Source organism: Nanorana parkeri, unplaced genomic scaffold (genome assembly GCF_000935625.1).
Source record: "Nanorana parkeri isolate BGI_ZX_2015 unplaced genomic scaffold, ASM93562v1 scaffold1036, whole genome shotgun sequence".
In the NCBI taxonomy this organism is placed as follows: domain Eukaryota; kingdom Metazoa; phylum Chordata; class Amphibia; order Anura; family Dicroglossidae; genus Nanorana; species Nanorana parkeri.
The window spans coordinates 77,493-93,761 of NW_017307304.1; the positions used below are offsets into that span (position 1 = coordinate 77,493).

Below are 16,269 nucleotides of genomic sequence, written 5' to 3' on the forward strand. Positions count from 1 at the left end.
ACCTCCTTCAGGTCTTTGCATGCTCTGGATGTATAGAACACCCACTGCCAGAAAGAAAAGGCAGATGTGCCCTGCCTCTCAAAGGTGCATCAAAACCACTGCTTTGTCCTGTGAATGCAGAACCTGCTCACCCCCCACTAACTGAGTGGGAAGGACCTCTGCCTCCCCCACACTGCAATGGTCAACTGTTCGTTTTCATCAAGGAGTGAAAATAAAAAGTTATACCCAAAACTTACAGCCGAAGCCTTTCTCCCTCTCTGCTCCAGCGGTCTAAGGTCCTGTGAGTCATCACGTCCGATACACTGTATTGGAAATGAGGATGCCAAGGGACATACCTTAAATGGAGCGGAGGGGGAGAGAGGCTTCAGGGACCAGACTAGGGACCAGCTGACTGTGAGGTTCGCAAGAGTATAACTGTTATGTTTGCTCCTAGACGAAAATGAGCACTGAACCCTTACAGTGTGGGGGTAGCCTCACTGTAAGGGTTAAAATCATTTTTCCCGGAGCTTCTTGAAGTATCATTTAACTAGTGTCCGTACAGTTAGAGATAAAGCTTTAAAAACTGACATTTTAAAATTTGTAGGTTAGGGTGAGCAATGGGCCTGTACTGTGTGTTCCAGGATCACAAGCAGGTGCATTTCAGGATCACCACATTACTAACAAAAGGGATTAGTGTGGACTGGTGTATAACAATAATGCCTGAATGAAAATGAGGTAGACTGTGCTCCCTAGTATGCACCCTTAGGTTTAATTGCCAGTCTTCACTGTAGTGAATCTTTAAACACAAAAGATCATTAAGTACTTCTTGTTTCATGACTTTTTTTAAACAAAACGTTATATATCCTAACTTCACTTAGGCATATTTGCTGAATTTAAATTTTTAAGCAAATAATACCAACAAATATTTTGATTCTTCTGTATATAAACACTTTAAAGAACCTTTTATAACATTGTTATATATTATATTGTCTATTTAGCCCTGATGTGACAATAGCTAGACTGTATAAACAGACACAAATCCCACATGGAGAAAAGTCACTGAAATATAAATATGCTGTGGGAGCTCCAGATGAATAAATAATGCTTCAGATCTGTATGAACTTCATTCAGCAGTGCTTGTAAATTTGAAAAGTTAATTGGATAGAACTTTTAAACTAAATGCATAAATCTACAGCAACATGAGACTTGACACTTTTTGAAAGAAAAACAAACCTTGTATTGAATGAGAAAATAAGTAAATGCTATAAAAATGAAATAATATGTAATATATAATATGTATTTTATTTACAACACTGTGTGCTACTACTTATAATTGCTAATCATGTCCAAGCCACTTTATAGGAAACATGATATCTAATTATATTCCAAGTGTTAAATTTTGATTGACTTGGAGTTACACTAAGACATAATTCATCTACCGACATGATTTTTTGTTTGTTGCTCATATGCAGGAATTGATCCCAGCTGTTAGGGAAACAAAAATATGATATGACAATGAATGATGGACAATTATTTTCGCATATTCTAAGTAACTTGATATAACTACATGTTATTTAATTTTGTTGATGATATGCACGTCCTTGGCTTGTTGGTTTTTCATTATTATTATTATTATTATTTAGAAAATCTATTAACCTGCTTCTGAAACAAAATTATAAAAACATGGTCAGTGTTTGTGGTTTTTATAAGAGAGGGAAAAAGATTTTTATAACTAAAGAGTAGTAGACAAAGTAGATTTTCTAATAATGTTTATTTTATAAAACCATTTTGAAGCAAGGCTAGGGTAACAAGAATATGTATGCATGATGCACAATTCACAGTGTGCAAAATGGACAGCAAAGTAGCATTTTGTGTAAGAGTGGAGGTAAAGATTGGTAAATTTAAGGCATTAGTTTGATGAAAATAAGTAAAAGGAACATGAGTCTTTGGGAGTTGCAGTGTCAGAGTACTAAGCTCAGGAAAGTGATCCAACAGGGAAACAGATTTTTTTGACTAAAGAGTATTAGACAAAGTTGATTTTTTAAATATTTTTTTTTTTAGAACAAGGCAGCAAGAATATGTATGTATGTTATGCAATTGACAGTGTACAAAATGGACAGCGGAGTAGCAGTTTGTGTAAGACTGGACATAAACAGTGGTACATTTAAGGCATGAATTTGATGACAATAAGTAAAAGGAACATGAGTCTTTGAGAGTAGCAGTGTCATAGTACTGTACTAGGGATGTTCAGCTACCAGTGCCGATACTTGGCATTTTCATGACAACTATCAGGGTTGCAGTGATTGCAGCTGGGACCTAGCTCTGGCACTCCACCACTATCCTGAAATCATTAGTCTGTGTACGACCCCCATACAGCTTCCGGTACATGTAGGAAAATTGTGGCTGCAGCGGCCTGTGTCCCTTCAAATCCCCGCTGCTCTCTGTGCCTGCGTTGGCGGAGACAGCGGGGACACAGACCGCTGCATGCCTTCGCTGCCCCCTTTACCTCCGCTGCTGTCCCGGCCTCCGGTCCCCTGGTCCGTCCGCTGCTGTCCCGGCCTCTGGTCCCCTGGCCCATTGCCTTCGTCTAGGATCAATCAACGATCCGGTCCGGCCATGGCTCCTCTGCCCTGTCCCCCTGCCTCCTCTTCATTGCATGCTGAGAGCCATACCCAGCCTGCTATTGGATATTGTAAAATGCAATAGCCAATAGCAAGCTGGCTATTGCATCCGCCCACTGCCTGCTGTCAATTAGCATGGGGGACCTGATAGAGAACTTTCTCCTTCAGGCCTCTCCTCCGCTGAGCCCTGATTGGGCAAAGTCTTGCACCTCACCTGTGGTCAGGTGCAAGACTTTAACAAATCAGAGCTTCAGTGGGCATTTTGAATTATGGAATGTCCGCGGTCGAACAAACCACAAACATCCCATAAAGTTCGGCGTTCGACGAGCGCTCAAACTGCTGATGTTCGATTAGAACTCATGTTCGAATCGAACACTTGGCCTATCACTACCCAGGAGCTCCGTATGCTCCTTAAAAATGACAGCTGCCTCCTAACTTTTGATTTTTTTAATCTAGTCTAGTCTTGGAGCTGGAAAAGCATCTGTACTTGTACTGGTACCGAGTACATGATTTTTTGTTCGTTGTTCATATGTAGGAAATATATCCCACCTGCTTGGGAAACAAAAAATATGATATGACAATGTAACTTGTAATAAAAATAAACATTACAGTGTATTTATTTAGCTAAAAAGGTCTCCAAAATATTGTAACGACTATGTGCAGAGTGTTAAAAAAAATGCACCAATTGTAAATGGAGATAATCAAATGCAAATAATTTCTGACTCACTTATGAATTAGATATTTAAAAACAAGCTGATCAAAGGAATCATTCAATTCAGGAAATCAGAGAATTGTGGTTTATGAATGTAAGTTTCTCTGCATATTATGCAACACTAAGTGCATTTTTTACAGACAATTGAAAAATTAACAATTCAGATAATTTGTATATCAATTCACTAATTAGTAATCAAGAATTTAATGTCATGCATATTATTTCTTCACAAAGCTGTCTAATATTATAATATACTTTTTGATTAGTTGCATTATTGTAATTGCTGTCAACTTTTACAAATATTAGAAGAAAAATATAGCCATTTTTTATGACTAATCTTTTTTTCGGTAACATAAAGTTTGACTTCAACATAAGTCATAAGAGCGTGAAGACAGAGCTGAAAAAATATGTGTATTACTGTGGCCTTTAGACTAGCACAGTGCAAACTTTGAATACAAGACCCATTGTACTAAAACTGAGCAGTTGAGGTTTACCTAACTCACATACAGTATTGTCCTCTTTCTTGTTCCTTGAGACCATATATAGTATCTTTCTATTCCTGCTGCAAGTAATATAAACGATAATATTTCCTAGATTCATCTTGGTTTTAGAAAGAGAATGATAAGAATTTCTTCAGGGCTATAGTAATTTTAGGAGAGAGATTTGAACCAATGTAGCTATGTCATCTAGGTTGGCTCTGACATATAGTGCATGCTTCCTTTGTACTTGAAATGTAATGCACCACTGTACTTAAAATACTGGCTGCTTTATGTAAAACAACTACCTATAATATTCCTAGTTAGTTAATAGGAATTCATTGTGCCTTGGAGGTTTCTGAACATAATTGTATTGTACATTTCAACAAATGAGATTGCAGAGATATGTAGCATTATCAGTTGTTATCAGTTGTCAGGATGCCTTGCTGACCTAATGCACAAAAATATAAAAAAGGAGAGCTTAAGACTGCCCGATGTTTATCTAAAACAGGTGAATTTGGCAGCATTGAAAAGTTCCTCTATTGTTGGCGCATAATATGAAGGTTCATTGTTGCAAGTTTGTTCCAGTGCACACTTATAGGTTGGTTGCTGTCAGGCTGTAGCCAAGTAACCAAAATGAAAAAAGAAAAGTTGTTTTGTGATTCTGTGTAAAATATTTAGGCTTAAACAATAGCAGTGTTTTTTCCCCACATAACTAAAGTTTGTACATAGATATGTAAATTAACTAAATTACTAAAATCTCATTGAAGCTTTAACATTTTAAAGGATGAAAAAGTGAAAACAATATTTTATCAAAATTTTAATTGTTTTAGCAAACTAAATGCAATTTAGCTAGCATATACATCTATGCAGAAAGGATGGGCTTTACAAGTGCTACTGACTTTTCAATAAAGCTGTACCAGCCACAGGAGCTTGGCCCAAAATCTCTCTCCCTAGTAGCACGTCAGCTGTACAAAAGATGGGCCACACTATCACTATTTACTTTTCAATACATTTTTATTGTCCCAGGAATGTCAACATCCCACCAGACAAATACTCCTTTTTGTTTCACCCTGATGTAGTGCTTAATTATACAGATTAAGTCCTATGGGTGGAATGCATCAGTTAAACTGCTATATGAGTCCTTGAAATAAACTGGTTTATTTCAAGGAAGGTGAGGGTGATACTCACCACAAATCAGCTGTTTTAGATGTAGTGTAGCATAGCAGCACTCAAAGCAACCCAGCTAAGCACTTCCACTATACTTTTTAAAAAGGCAATATCAAGGCATAACAAAAGTTCAGTTTTTAATGTAGGACAAACTATAAAATGTGTACACATTGGTATCATTCACTTGTTCATTTAAGGCATGTGCCGCTATACTTTTTATACTGCATAGGAATACGGTTACCATTGTACATTCCAGCCTACTATAGGAACACAAATCTCATATGATTTCTATTTCTAGTGAGACCTTGAAATACAGCTACAAGTATATTTGACTAATGAAGATAGTGGATATGGGTGGACAGTAGAACTGCAAACAAATAAAATTTTCATTTTTTCTGCCATAACCATGTAAAGTTGGCCAAGTAGGCCACAAACATTGGCACAACCTGGAATTACCAAAAAAAGGTGCATAGATTATTTGATTTTTAAAAACAATTTTTTAAATTAGTAATGACATATAAACTTCCCAGTTATGTTTACTACAAATAAAAATAATAATATTAGGTGCAATCGTGAATATGGCTGCACATAACTCAAGATGAGCATAGATGATAAAATCTTTAACATTTCAACTAATGCCCTTGATGAATGACCAACAAACCAAGGGCAAATCTGCATTGTGAAGTCATTGTTCCTCAATCATTTTAAATAAATAAATAATTAATTCAAAACATTTTAGATATTCTGATGACAATTATTTAAGAAAAGCATCAACCAGAAATTACTTAATATAGTATTCGGGTATTGAAATAATACCTTTTTAACATAATGCCACCATACTAAGTTCAGTACATATTCATGAAAATATTTTTTTATAAGAAATTCATCTTTGTGAATCACCCGTGTTATACACACTGAATCATTAGCTATCATTTTTATGTTGAAAATTATATCATGTTTGGAGTTCATGATGAAGTGTAACCACAATGACTTACAACACCCAGAGAGCTAGTCAACATCTGTTATGTCCGCTTGATCTTCACATCCTGCATTTGAGTTCTATCAGGAACGACAGATGTCACTATATACATTTTAAGACATGAAAAGCTTGTAATACAGCAGATTGTGCATCAAAGAAATCTCAATAGAAAACTAAAAGAGGTAGACTGTAAGAATTGACTAGGACAAGCAAATAGGGAATAAGAAAGAGGTGTAGATTCATTGAAGATGAAATAACAGGCAGCTGGGTAATGTTTACATGAATGTACTGCACACGTACTGTTTCAAAACTTTACCCAGGACTTTCTAAGAAATGTAACTTTGCTCAAATTCAGTTACCTAGAATCCCTGCAGACAGAGTTGCGTTAGTAGACTACACTGGAGACAGTATTTACTGTGTTTCTTAAAGTCTAATTTACCAAAACGCTATTCATTTGCTGAGTGTCCATTGCTTGGAAAGGAGGCAAGATTGGGGGATGCAATTGCAACTTTCACCTGCAGCACAACCTACTAGTGAAACCTGATTTTATAGAGCAACCATGGTTGGGCTTGTAAACTCTAAACTACCATAAAGAAATATGTCTGGTTGTTATATACATTGGGGAGGGGGTAGTTATTTTTACTATACGGAGGGATTACAAGCAAACAGAGGCTTTTCATTTTCCTGAGCATGCTGTTCATTTATATGATGTATCATTGAGAGATTGCAATTTGGTGAATGACTGGGTGAATTACATTAAAGGCAAATTATCACAATTCTATAGTTCTCCACTAACAGTTCTCCACCAATATTGGCACCTAAAGGATAATCCCACTCTTGAGTGTTCATTATTTTTGTCTGAAATAGTTTCTCCTGATAAATACAGTAGTTATGTATGTGTTTTGACCCTTGTAAAGATGCTGTAAAATAGCGTCTTCTTGTCAGTGCAGACCTTTTTTTGAAATTTGCCACAACAAAGATCCTTTTTCCTAGTTACCATGCACCACACTCATATGGGGCAACTGCATGGTTTCCTAATGCAGCCTTGCAAGTGTGTGCATTCCCAGTGTGTGTGGCTTGACATTTTACCCCCTGTGTGTGCCTGTGATATTGTTTGAATGTGCAGCAGCTACTGTTTGTGTTTGCACTTTATTTTTTCATATCTTTTTTTCTGTTGTCCTTTTAGTGGTTAATTTTTATGCTTTTTTCATTTTTAAATAAAGTTTAAAATAACTGTCTCTTTTATCTTGTTCCTTTCTGTAGTACTTTCATTTCTATATTTATGTCTGCGTGACTTTTGTGATGCTTAGGGATAAGATTTGAGTTCACAACAACACAGGGTTTGCCCTGTACTCTACCTGTTCATGGTTTACTGAACGGGCAAACTAATTGGCCACATTTGGCCTGTTCGTCAAGGCAAACCTCTGACTGCTGCTGCAGCAGGAAGTCATTCATTTAGTGGTGGTATTACTATCATCACTAAATGACAACTTCCTGCTGTGCATCATTAGTTGCTAGGATGCTAACAGTCGCACAGTGTCATTAGTTGCTATGACATAAGCAGTCACCAGCATCCTAGCAACCATTGATCCCATTGCCGGCCAGCTTGTTTGAAACCATTTATGGTCATGACCATATTTGGTCACTGACGACAGGCAGCATCATTGGCCAGTTTATTGACATTTAGCAGCCAGCCAGCGAGCTGCAACATCACCATAATATTAAAGTGCACAGTCCAAAGTCTATTTCCTCTGCCCAAGGAAAGAATAAAGTGAGTAGTAGTAAGATGTGTAATCAAAGAAAATCCAAATCTTCAGCTTTTTTGTTAGATGAAAACATCCTCTTTGTTAGCTCACCTTCGACAAAGACCCCCACAACGGGCCATACAGCACTGATTCCTTTCAATGATGGGCGGGACACCCTATATACAATGGCTCATGGAAACCTTTCTCAATTTTCCAGATTTTTGTGTCTTTATTCATTTGTTTTACTAGTATTGATAAAACAATAATTGGGCTAAAACATCAAATGTCAATGTTTCTATAAAAAAAGATAATTTTTGATAGCATTCCTTCCCTCAGTGCAGTCATAATGCTTGTGCAAAATTTACAAACCAATAAGCCAAAAGTTTCTAAAAGAAATTATGCAGGATGTGCTATGACTGCACTGCTGTTCGGTCTATTCTCATAGATGCCGTACGGCAGTGAGCAAAATAGCCGAATGCCGCTGAGCGGCATTCTGCTTGGCTGTTCTGCTCGGTCCCTCTGTGGGACCGAGCAGAATAGCAAAATAGTTAAAAAAGTAGAAAAAAAACAATAGAAAACGATTGTGTGGAGCTAGCAGTGACAGCTAGCTCCGCCCAACTGTTTTCTATGGGCTGGGCGGTTCTGCTGCCGTAAAAAAAAAAATTCACCATAGGAATGCATAGCTAGATTCCTATTGGCTATTTCAATTTGCAATAGCCAATAGCAAACTAGCTATTGCACCCGCCCTCTGCTGCTGTCAATCACTAGAGGGGACCTGATGGAGAACTGCAGGTCCCCTCTGCTGATTGACAGCAGCAGTGGGCGGGTGCAATAGCTAGTTTGCTATTGGCTATTGCAAATTGAAATAGCCAATAGGAGTCTAGCTATGCATTCCTATGGTGAATATTTTTTTTTTTATTCTAACGCCAGCCAACGGCTCCATGTCAGAATTAAAAAAAGCAGGGAAAAGTTTACTCTGCTCGATCGAGCAGAGTAAAACTTTCCTTTAGAAAGTGTTTCTCTCCCGGGCAGGTGGGAGCCACTATCTAATAGCGGGAGACTCCCAGAGCGCCCGGGAGAGTTGGGCTGTCTGGAGATCAGTGTCCCTGGTTACCTGGTAACCAGGAACGCTGATCTCTCTGCAAGTGGCCGGAGCCAGCCGTAAGATCATGGCTGGCTCCGCCCAGCTGTCAGAAGCAGGCCAATGGCCAGCCGCTTGGCCAGCTTAGGCTTTCACCTCGGCTCAGCCGAGCCGAGGCTTATGCCTTCAGCTTGATTGAGCCGCTCTGCCCACTTCGGGAGCTGTACGGGCTATAGTGAATACACCTTACAGCAGCTCTTCAGTTCTACTATACCGAAGGGGTCCTGGGGCCGAAGCTAGCCGAAGGATCAGCCGAAGCTACGGCTAGATCCTTCGCGAGCTTCGTGAATAGACCCCATAGTTTTGGTGATGCTCATTTCAAATGGCATTCTTGTAAGAAGCAGGTGTCCAGCATTATTGATACATCTCACCAACCAAACAAGAAAGTTCTTATTGAAGCACATAAATCCCAATTCCAGACAAAATGATCTTTTTTTTTAATGGAAATTTTTTTTTTTGGCTTGCACAATGAGTTTGCGGCTAGGGGTCATTGAAAAAGATGGCTACATTTGGGATAACCAAACAAATGTGCTGATGGACAGGGTAGACCATGTATTAAAGACATATATTATTTTGTATGGCTCAGGAACTTCTGGCAGGTGTAAGAACAGCATTGGTGTTTGCTAATATGTAAGCTATGTTCAAAAACTGATCTACAAGCTTTTTATGCAATATTTCATGCTACAAACAAAAAGTCCAAAAAAACATAGCATTACTCTACCTAGTATGTGTTTATGGATATTATATTCTAATGACTTTTTATGACTTATGTTAGACCATCTCAGAGTGAAAATATGTTGGAAATAATACATATATTTTACTGATGCACTCCTTTCTTGGCCCTAATAGAAGATATCTGTATCAGCCCAGGGGCCCAGGAAGCCATAAACGACATGTGTAAAAACTCGGTAGCAAGCCTTGTGCAAAAACCTTAAATTCCATAATGGCTGAGAATGTGCCCTAAAGCAAGCTAAATACAAATGACATAATACATTAAGCCCTACACTTGTTATTTTTGTTCGTTTTGGGGTTGCCTACACTCTGAACCCAAACTGGGGCCTTATGCCTGTCAAAAATTAAAAATAATTAGTAGACCCCTGACCCTAAAATTGTAAGCCTAACTCTGTGGCTAAAGGTCACCAACAATACATAACTAACTGCCCCCCAAAATGTAAAAAACAACAAAACAATTTAAAAAACAAGCAAAAAATTTGAAAAACAAGCAAAACATTTGAAAAACAAAAGGGTAAAGCCACAAACCCGGGATATTACGTTTCTTTTACATGTGCATGCAAAATATCATTTTCTGAAGTTTATTGAAAACTGCAGGCTAACTATTGGCTGATGTTCTTTAAAGTTATGTTCAAGAAGATACTGGTTTTCTTTTATGCAGCGGAGACCATGTTCCAGATGAGGCTTTCGAATTTGTGATTCTTGGCTGTTGGATTTATTATCTGTGAACAAAAATGTAGGCATCAACACCAGGTATTGTTGCCAACTCTGTTCCCAGGATTCAAATTGGGTCTTCTTCTTAGTTCATGTTCTTACCGGGGAACATGAGCTTCAGTTAGGAAGCTTCATTTGAGAAGCATGGAGCCTGATGTAAAACATTTTGGTCCATACTTGCATGTAGATTAGAGTATAATTTTGCCATATCCTGCAAAAGAAAAGAAAACATTTACCAAAAAATAGATTTTTGAGTGGGAGAGTCTGTCTATTGTACTCACATGACCATTTGCAGTTTTGGTATAAGAGCAAAACTGTTAGGAAGAGCAGTGAGCTAAATACGTGACCGTGAGATTTATTTTATTATGTATGCCATGTGTTTTCATGGTAAACAAACATAATTTAATTTTCTGGGCAATTCATCAAATAACAGCTGGCTGCAAACTAAAATAAAAAGGTATTTTTAAACATTAGATGACAATATGGCTCGTGTAGCAATTATATGTGATATATTTTAATGAAAGTTGCATCGTCCTTACAGTACTTGGGTATCTTAACGATTATCTAAATGTAGGCATAACATGGTTATTTTCTAAAAAAACAGCATTTATAAAACAAATATCTGATAGTGTGAAAGGTACACAAAGTACAGTTTGTCTGCAATTCATATGAGTAGGAGCGTTTGCTAAGGATTTGCAAGTTTGATAACAAAAGCTGAGGTTTGCATTTATACCAAGCATAACAACCAGCATATGACTAGTGCCAGATTTACTCTCCCTGCTGCCCCAAGGCTAGGTTCCGCAATGCGCCCCCTCCCCGCCAACCCCAGGACTAAATGTAGAAAGCAACTTACCGCCTGGCGCCCGGAAACTACATGTTGGGGGATTCCACGCCGCTGCCGCCCCTCTGTGCCCTGCCACCCTGAGGCCGGGCCTCGTGGCCTTATGGGGAATCCGGCCCTGAATTAGCAGTTTCTGCTTTTAGACTTCAATATTTTGTAAAAAATACTGTTATTACTGAACACCTGGTTGGTCTTGTAACTACTCAGTAATACAAAATACATTTCTTCTGAATAACCTATCTTGTACTACACTGATTTCAATGTGCTACAGGGGAATTTATACTACAGATCAATTTAAAATATCCTGCATTGCTTAAAATTAGTTTGCAATTATTTTAAAATGGTAAGAAGAAGCACTCCTGGCAAAGAAAAGGTTTATACTCACCTTACCAATGAACTTTGCTGTCTTGAAGAGATAGTTTCGCTGAAGACATCAGGCACACTTTTGTGTGTGTCAGATGCCTTGTACTCCACTGTAGTCTGTGCTTTTTTTTTGCTGACCTTACTACTGTGACCTTTGGGGTAATTTGGAGTAATGCTATGTTTTTTTTTGCACTGCATGCAAAGCCGTGAGGCGTGGACATTCGCATGCAGTGTTTGAGAGCTTGTGTAGCTGAGTGCGGCCAGATGAAAGACTTCATCTTCGGCCAATCAGCTCTTGCGTAACAACTCAAAAGACTTTGCATCCTGATGCGCAGTTTATGCGTGCAAGCTGTCTGGCGCCCTCAGCAATGAGAGCTCTTGCAAGCTGACGTGCTGTGATGAATTGCAAGGCACACTGCATGCGAAGGTCTGCGTGTCATCGCCACTTCCCTTTGCTCCGCGCTGCTTTGCCTGCAGTGTGTTACAGGCTTCACTCTCTCTGCTCTCCTCTTCCAGTGCACCTGCTCTATGTTTACATGAAGTACTAGAATCCTGGCAGGCTTTGAAGTCAATGTTGTAAGAGGGGAGAAAAGGGAGTTGATCTGCAGTGCAGTTCTTACAGTGCTTCTGCTGTAACAATTAAAGATGATGTGCTCCACAGTGCATGCAGCTACAGAGGTCAGGAAGGATTTGTTTACTGCTTGGTATTAATATTTAAATATTACACCTTGGTCACAGGATAGCTTTAAGATTACAAAAAATAAAAATGTAACCCATTTTAAAGGATTTTAATCAGGATAGATTGAATATTTTATACCTATCAAAACCATCTTATTCCCATTTAGTGATGTAAACAACACTCTCTCAGACCTAAAGGGCCTGGTATGTTTTTTGGCATAGGTCCGACCGAAAGTAGCTAGTGGGTGCCAGCGCTGACAGAAGCAGCTATGCGGTCTGCATCTGACAGAGATGCAGACCGTGTAGCTGTGGGGTGGATGGTATCGGTTCACGGGCCGGAATTAGCCCATGGGCCGATACTCGGCTGCTGACCGGGCCCCCCTCTCTGCCCCAAGCCCCATAGCAGCTGCATAGGCCCCTATGGCGGTAGTTCCACCACTGCTCATAAGGACCATTGGGAACAAAAGCAGCCACCCTCCGAAAGGAAGGACAGTGTCAGCACCAATTAGGAGATGATTTGAGAATCTACAGCCGAGTGATACATAAATAAGGTCCAGTATTGTTAATAGTTGAGGTACTTAAATGCATGTTTAAGTTGCATTTAGGAAAGTGAGATTTTAAAAAGTCACTTCAAATTGGTAACATATATTTGGTGACCCATAAATTTGCCCAATTCAATTTGAATCTTAATTGGGATACTAATTTGTGAACCACAGATACCAGAAGATCAGCATATGCTGGAAAGACAGTGGATTCAGGGCTGGCGCAGACTAGGGCGATCCCGGGACACGCATCCCGGGATGCGCAATCGTGTGTGGTTGCACCCAGTGGTTACCATGCATCCCCATTGATTTTTCAACTGCAATTGTATGCGATTGCAGTGGCAGAATCACATGGGGAAACCGCATGATCTGTCTGTCGAGACTGTCGAGACTGAGGTGCCATTAGAAAATAATGACACCACCAGCGCGATCAACGGTAGTGTGCGAATCCGTGACCGTGCGGCCATCCACGTGGTTTCCTGCACGATTGCTGCGCAGTCACGGATCACCCAGGTGTCAACCTGGCCTAAGAGTATTGACTGCAAACTGTTTAAATAAATAACTTGGCTGGTTATTATTATTATTATTATTTTATGCTACAGCTATTCTTTAAGGTTATTTTTAAGTTAGAGGCTAATATTAAATTAATATTGCAAGCAGCATGTTAGTATATTTACATATACAGGAATTTTTTACAAAATAACACATGTTTATTAAGGTATAGTAAAACAAAATGTTGCTGTTAAAGCCAATAAATCTAAAGCCCACAGGAATATTTTTTTATCAGTAGCCATGGTGATCAAGATCTTACTATATGCATTATGGGCTTATTTGTAGCACATATGCGGGTGCCTAACTGAATATAATAGCTGATACATTACCATTACAGGTTTGAAGGGTGAATGTGTTGCACTCCATCTGGTTATAAGTGCAGTAAGTCTAAGACAGTGCTTATAATGTAAAATGTATTGGCAAGCTAGAGATATTTTTGCCATAATATGCAAAATCATGAAGATGTACAGTACTTAAAGACGTACTAAGACATGTTAAAGTGTATTTATTATGTATTTTTATTTTTTACACAGATGAATGTGATGGTCAGCTTGTGTCTTCTCTCTCTCAGTCATCCTTCAGCAGTTCTTCTGAACTTTCCAGTACACATAGTGCAGGCTTCGCAAGGCTCAACAGGAGAGATGGTAAGTTTTCACTGTGATTATGTTGTTTATCTATCTATTCCTCCTGAATCAAAACAGTAAAAAACCTTACAAATGAAATATATTCCCGTTCCGATACACCTGGGAACTTTCCAAAATCATGCACCTCAGTTTGAGGTGTGCCGAGGGGCAGATCAAGGGGAGAGGAAATAATGCTATATATAGTGTATTTCACTAAAATGTAAGCAAAGGTTTAACAGTGGTTTACATGGTGCACCACAACCAAATATGGGGCTAACAGTGCTGTCGTTTGATAGAGAGAGAATTCAGTTATAGTATTATGGTCCTCTAAACAAATAGTATTGACTTGACGATACAAAGGCAAAAAAGGGGCATTCCTGAAATACCTGGACTACAAACGAGCAATTGTTCGAATACATAGACAAAAAAACAGATAATCATGACAATACGCAATCCCAGTCATTGTCTTAAGCTTTGTGATGTGTGCACATTTGCGGTGCTTCATATAAATATTAATATGATTCAACAAGCTGTTCCTTCATAATTTACAGTCTTACAGTATTTCCTAGAACAGAATTTCATGAATACACTAACTTTCAATTACGATTGGCTTACACGGAGGTGTGAAGTTTTCTTTTCTGAGGCACTATTGGGCAGGTTGCGCACAGGGCAGGATTTACACCTTTTCCTACTCTTCAGCTGTCTGTGCCCCTTTTTGACCCCATATCAAGAAGAGGCCCATGTCCTTATCAACATGGGCACAAGATACTTTACCAGGGGGGTCGCCCATCTAGGATAAGGGTTTGCTGTAGATGAAGGGAATCCCCAATTACTTTGTTTACAAACAGAACAAAGCAGCTGGGAACTGTGAACTGCTTGCAGTTTAAATGGGATTTATTTTCTTTGTAAATGTTAGTTATGTTGTACGTTGTAATAGGTCGTATACATTGTGCAGATGTGCCACTTGTGCATGTTATGTGAAGGAATTTTAACGTTGCCTTTTAAGCATTATTGAAATTACTGCTCCCAGCCAAATGGAATTTTGAAAATCTTTTTTTGCTTTAGTACATGTCCCCCAGGGCAGTGCCAATCCTACCACACCTTTCTGTGGTATTCATCTGACTCTTACATATTGCTGCTTTCTAGCAGTTTTCACCTCAGCTGACCTCTCAGTCCTTTAACTGTCTTATTGGCTGTTATGAAATCATTCACATTTGGATTTGCATTGATCCACTGTGCAATTCTCTTTGAATTCTACACTGGATAAATAATTTGATTTGATAGCTTCAATAAGACACATCTCTCCACTAACTTGTTTTACAACTGTTGTTTGTATTATTTATAATGTCCTTTTCTTTTTCATTGGGCTCTATGAGTGAGACATCCAACTTGAAATGTCAGTATCCAATTTCTCTACTATGCTATTAATAACCTCCATATTGTAAGAAGAGCCCAGGATGTAGTTGAGGGGAAATTTAAAAGATGTTTTATATCAGAAAACTATATGTAAATAATGTCAAGAGAATTCCCTGTAGCCATTAGCTCTGCAAGGCCAGTGTCTGAGCTGGTGGCCTTATCTTGGAAGGAACCAATTTTTTATTTTTGCTTAGGGACAAGGTGATGTTTTTAAAAAGGTAGTACCTAGTTTGTGCTGCTGCCCCATGCCCTTGTTTGATTCACCAAGGCAAGTCTTACAAAAAAAAAAGCAAAAAAGCAAAATGGTATTATAAATTGGATATTCAAATACTGTTTACTTAGAGCCTCTGCCTGTCACTTTTGGTGTGACTGACTTTTTTTCTTATAAAGGGGGCCTTCCTCTTAACTGAAAGATTTCCCCCCTCCATTAGCTGCTGCTTGCCCTTCCCCTTGCAGCGTGGAGGGGCAGACAGCCTATGGTCATGGGTTTTTCTCCTGCAGTTATGCCTCCAGGGCAGGGGATCCCACTACCAGAAAATGCAACAGAGATTGTCACAGGTCACATCCTCAAAGTGGGGCATGTTGGGCTCCCACTGGGATGGTAACAGTTGATCCCCTGGATTTTTACCTTGTATCAGGGGGGGTTAAATTACCCTTAAAGCTGCCCCAAAATTCCTTCTCACTGTCAACATTTCAGTTCTTCTTCTTCTCCTCACCCCTATCACCAGGACTCTTTTCCTTCCTTCTTCTTACTGCCAGCACCACCCTAGCCCTTCTCCACCTTGTATTCATCCTCTGTCTCCTGCTGCTTCATGGCATTCTACATGCTGGTGAAGGGCAGGATGGCCTTCTATGGAAAGTAATGACAGCTGACTTATGGACATCTATGCAAAATAATAGTGGCTGAATACCTGAAGATGCTGGGCATGGGGCGATTGCAGATGTCTGTGGACTGACCCTGGGGATAGCAATGAAAACATTTCTG

General features: G+C 39.1%; 1 protein-coding gene across 1 annotated transcript in view; it reads left to right on the forward strand.

The window, feature by feature from the left end:
* LOC108795995 (contactin-associated protein-like 4) overlaps positions 1 to 16,269 on the forward strand; it is a 282,214-nt gene that overhangs the window by 66,894 nt on the left and 199,051 nt on the right. Inside the window, exons 5-6 of the mRNA XM_018567358.1 lie at positions 13,033 to 13,225; positions 13,779 to 13,889. Coding sequence (XP_018422860.1) covers positions 13,033 to 13,225; positions 13,779 to 13,889 — 304 coding nt within the window. The remainder of the gene's footprint in view (positions 1 to 13,032; positions 13,226 to 13,778; positions 13,890 to 16,269) is intronic.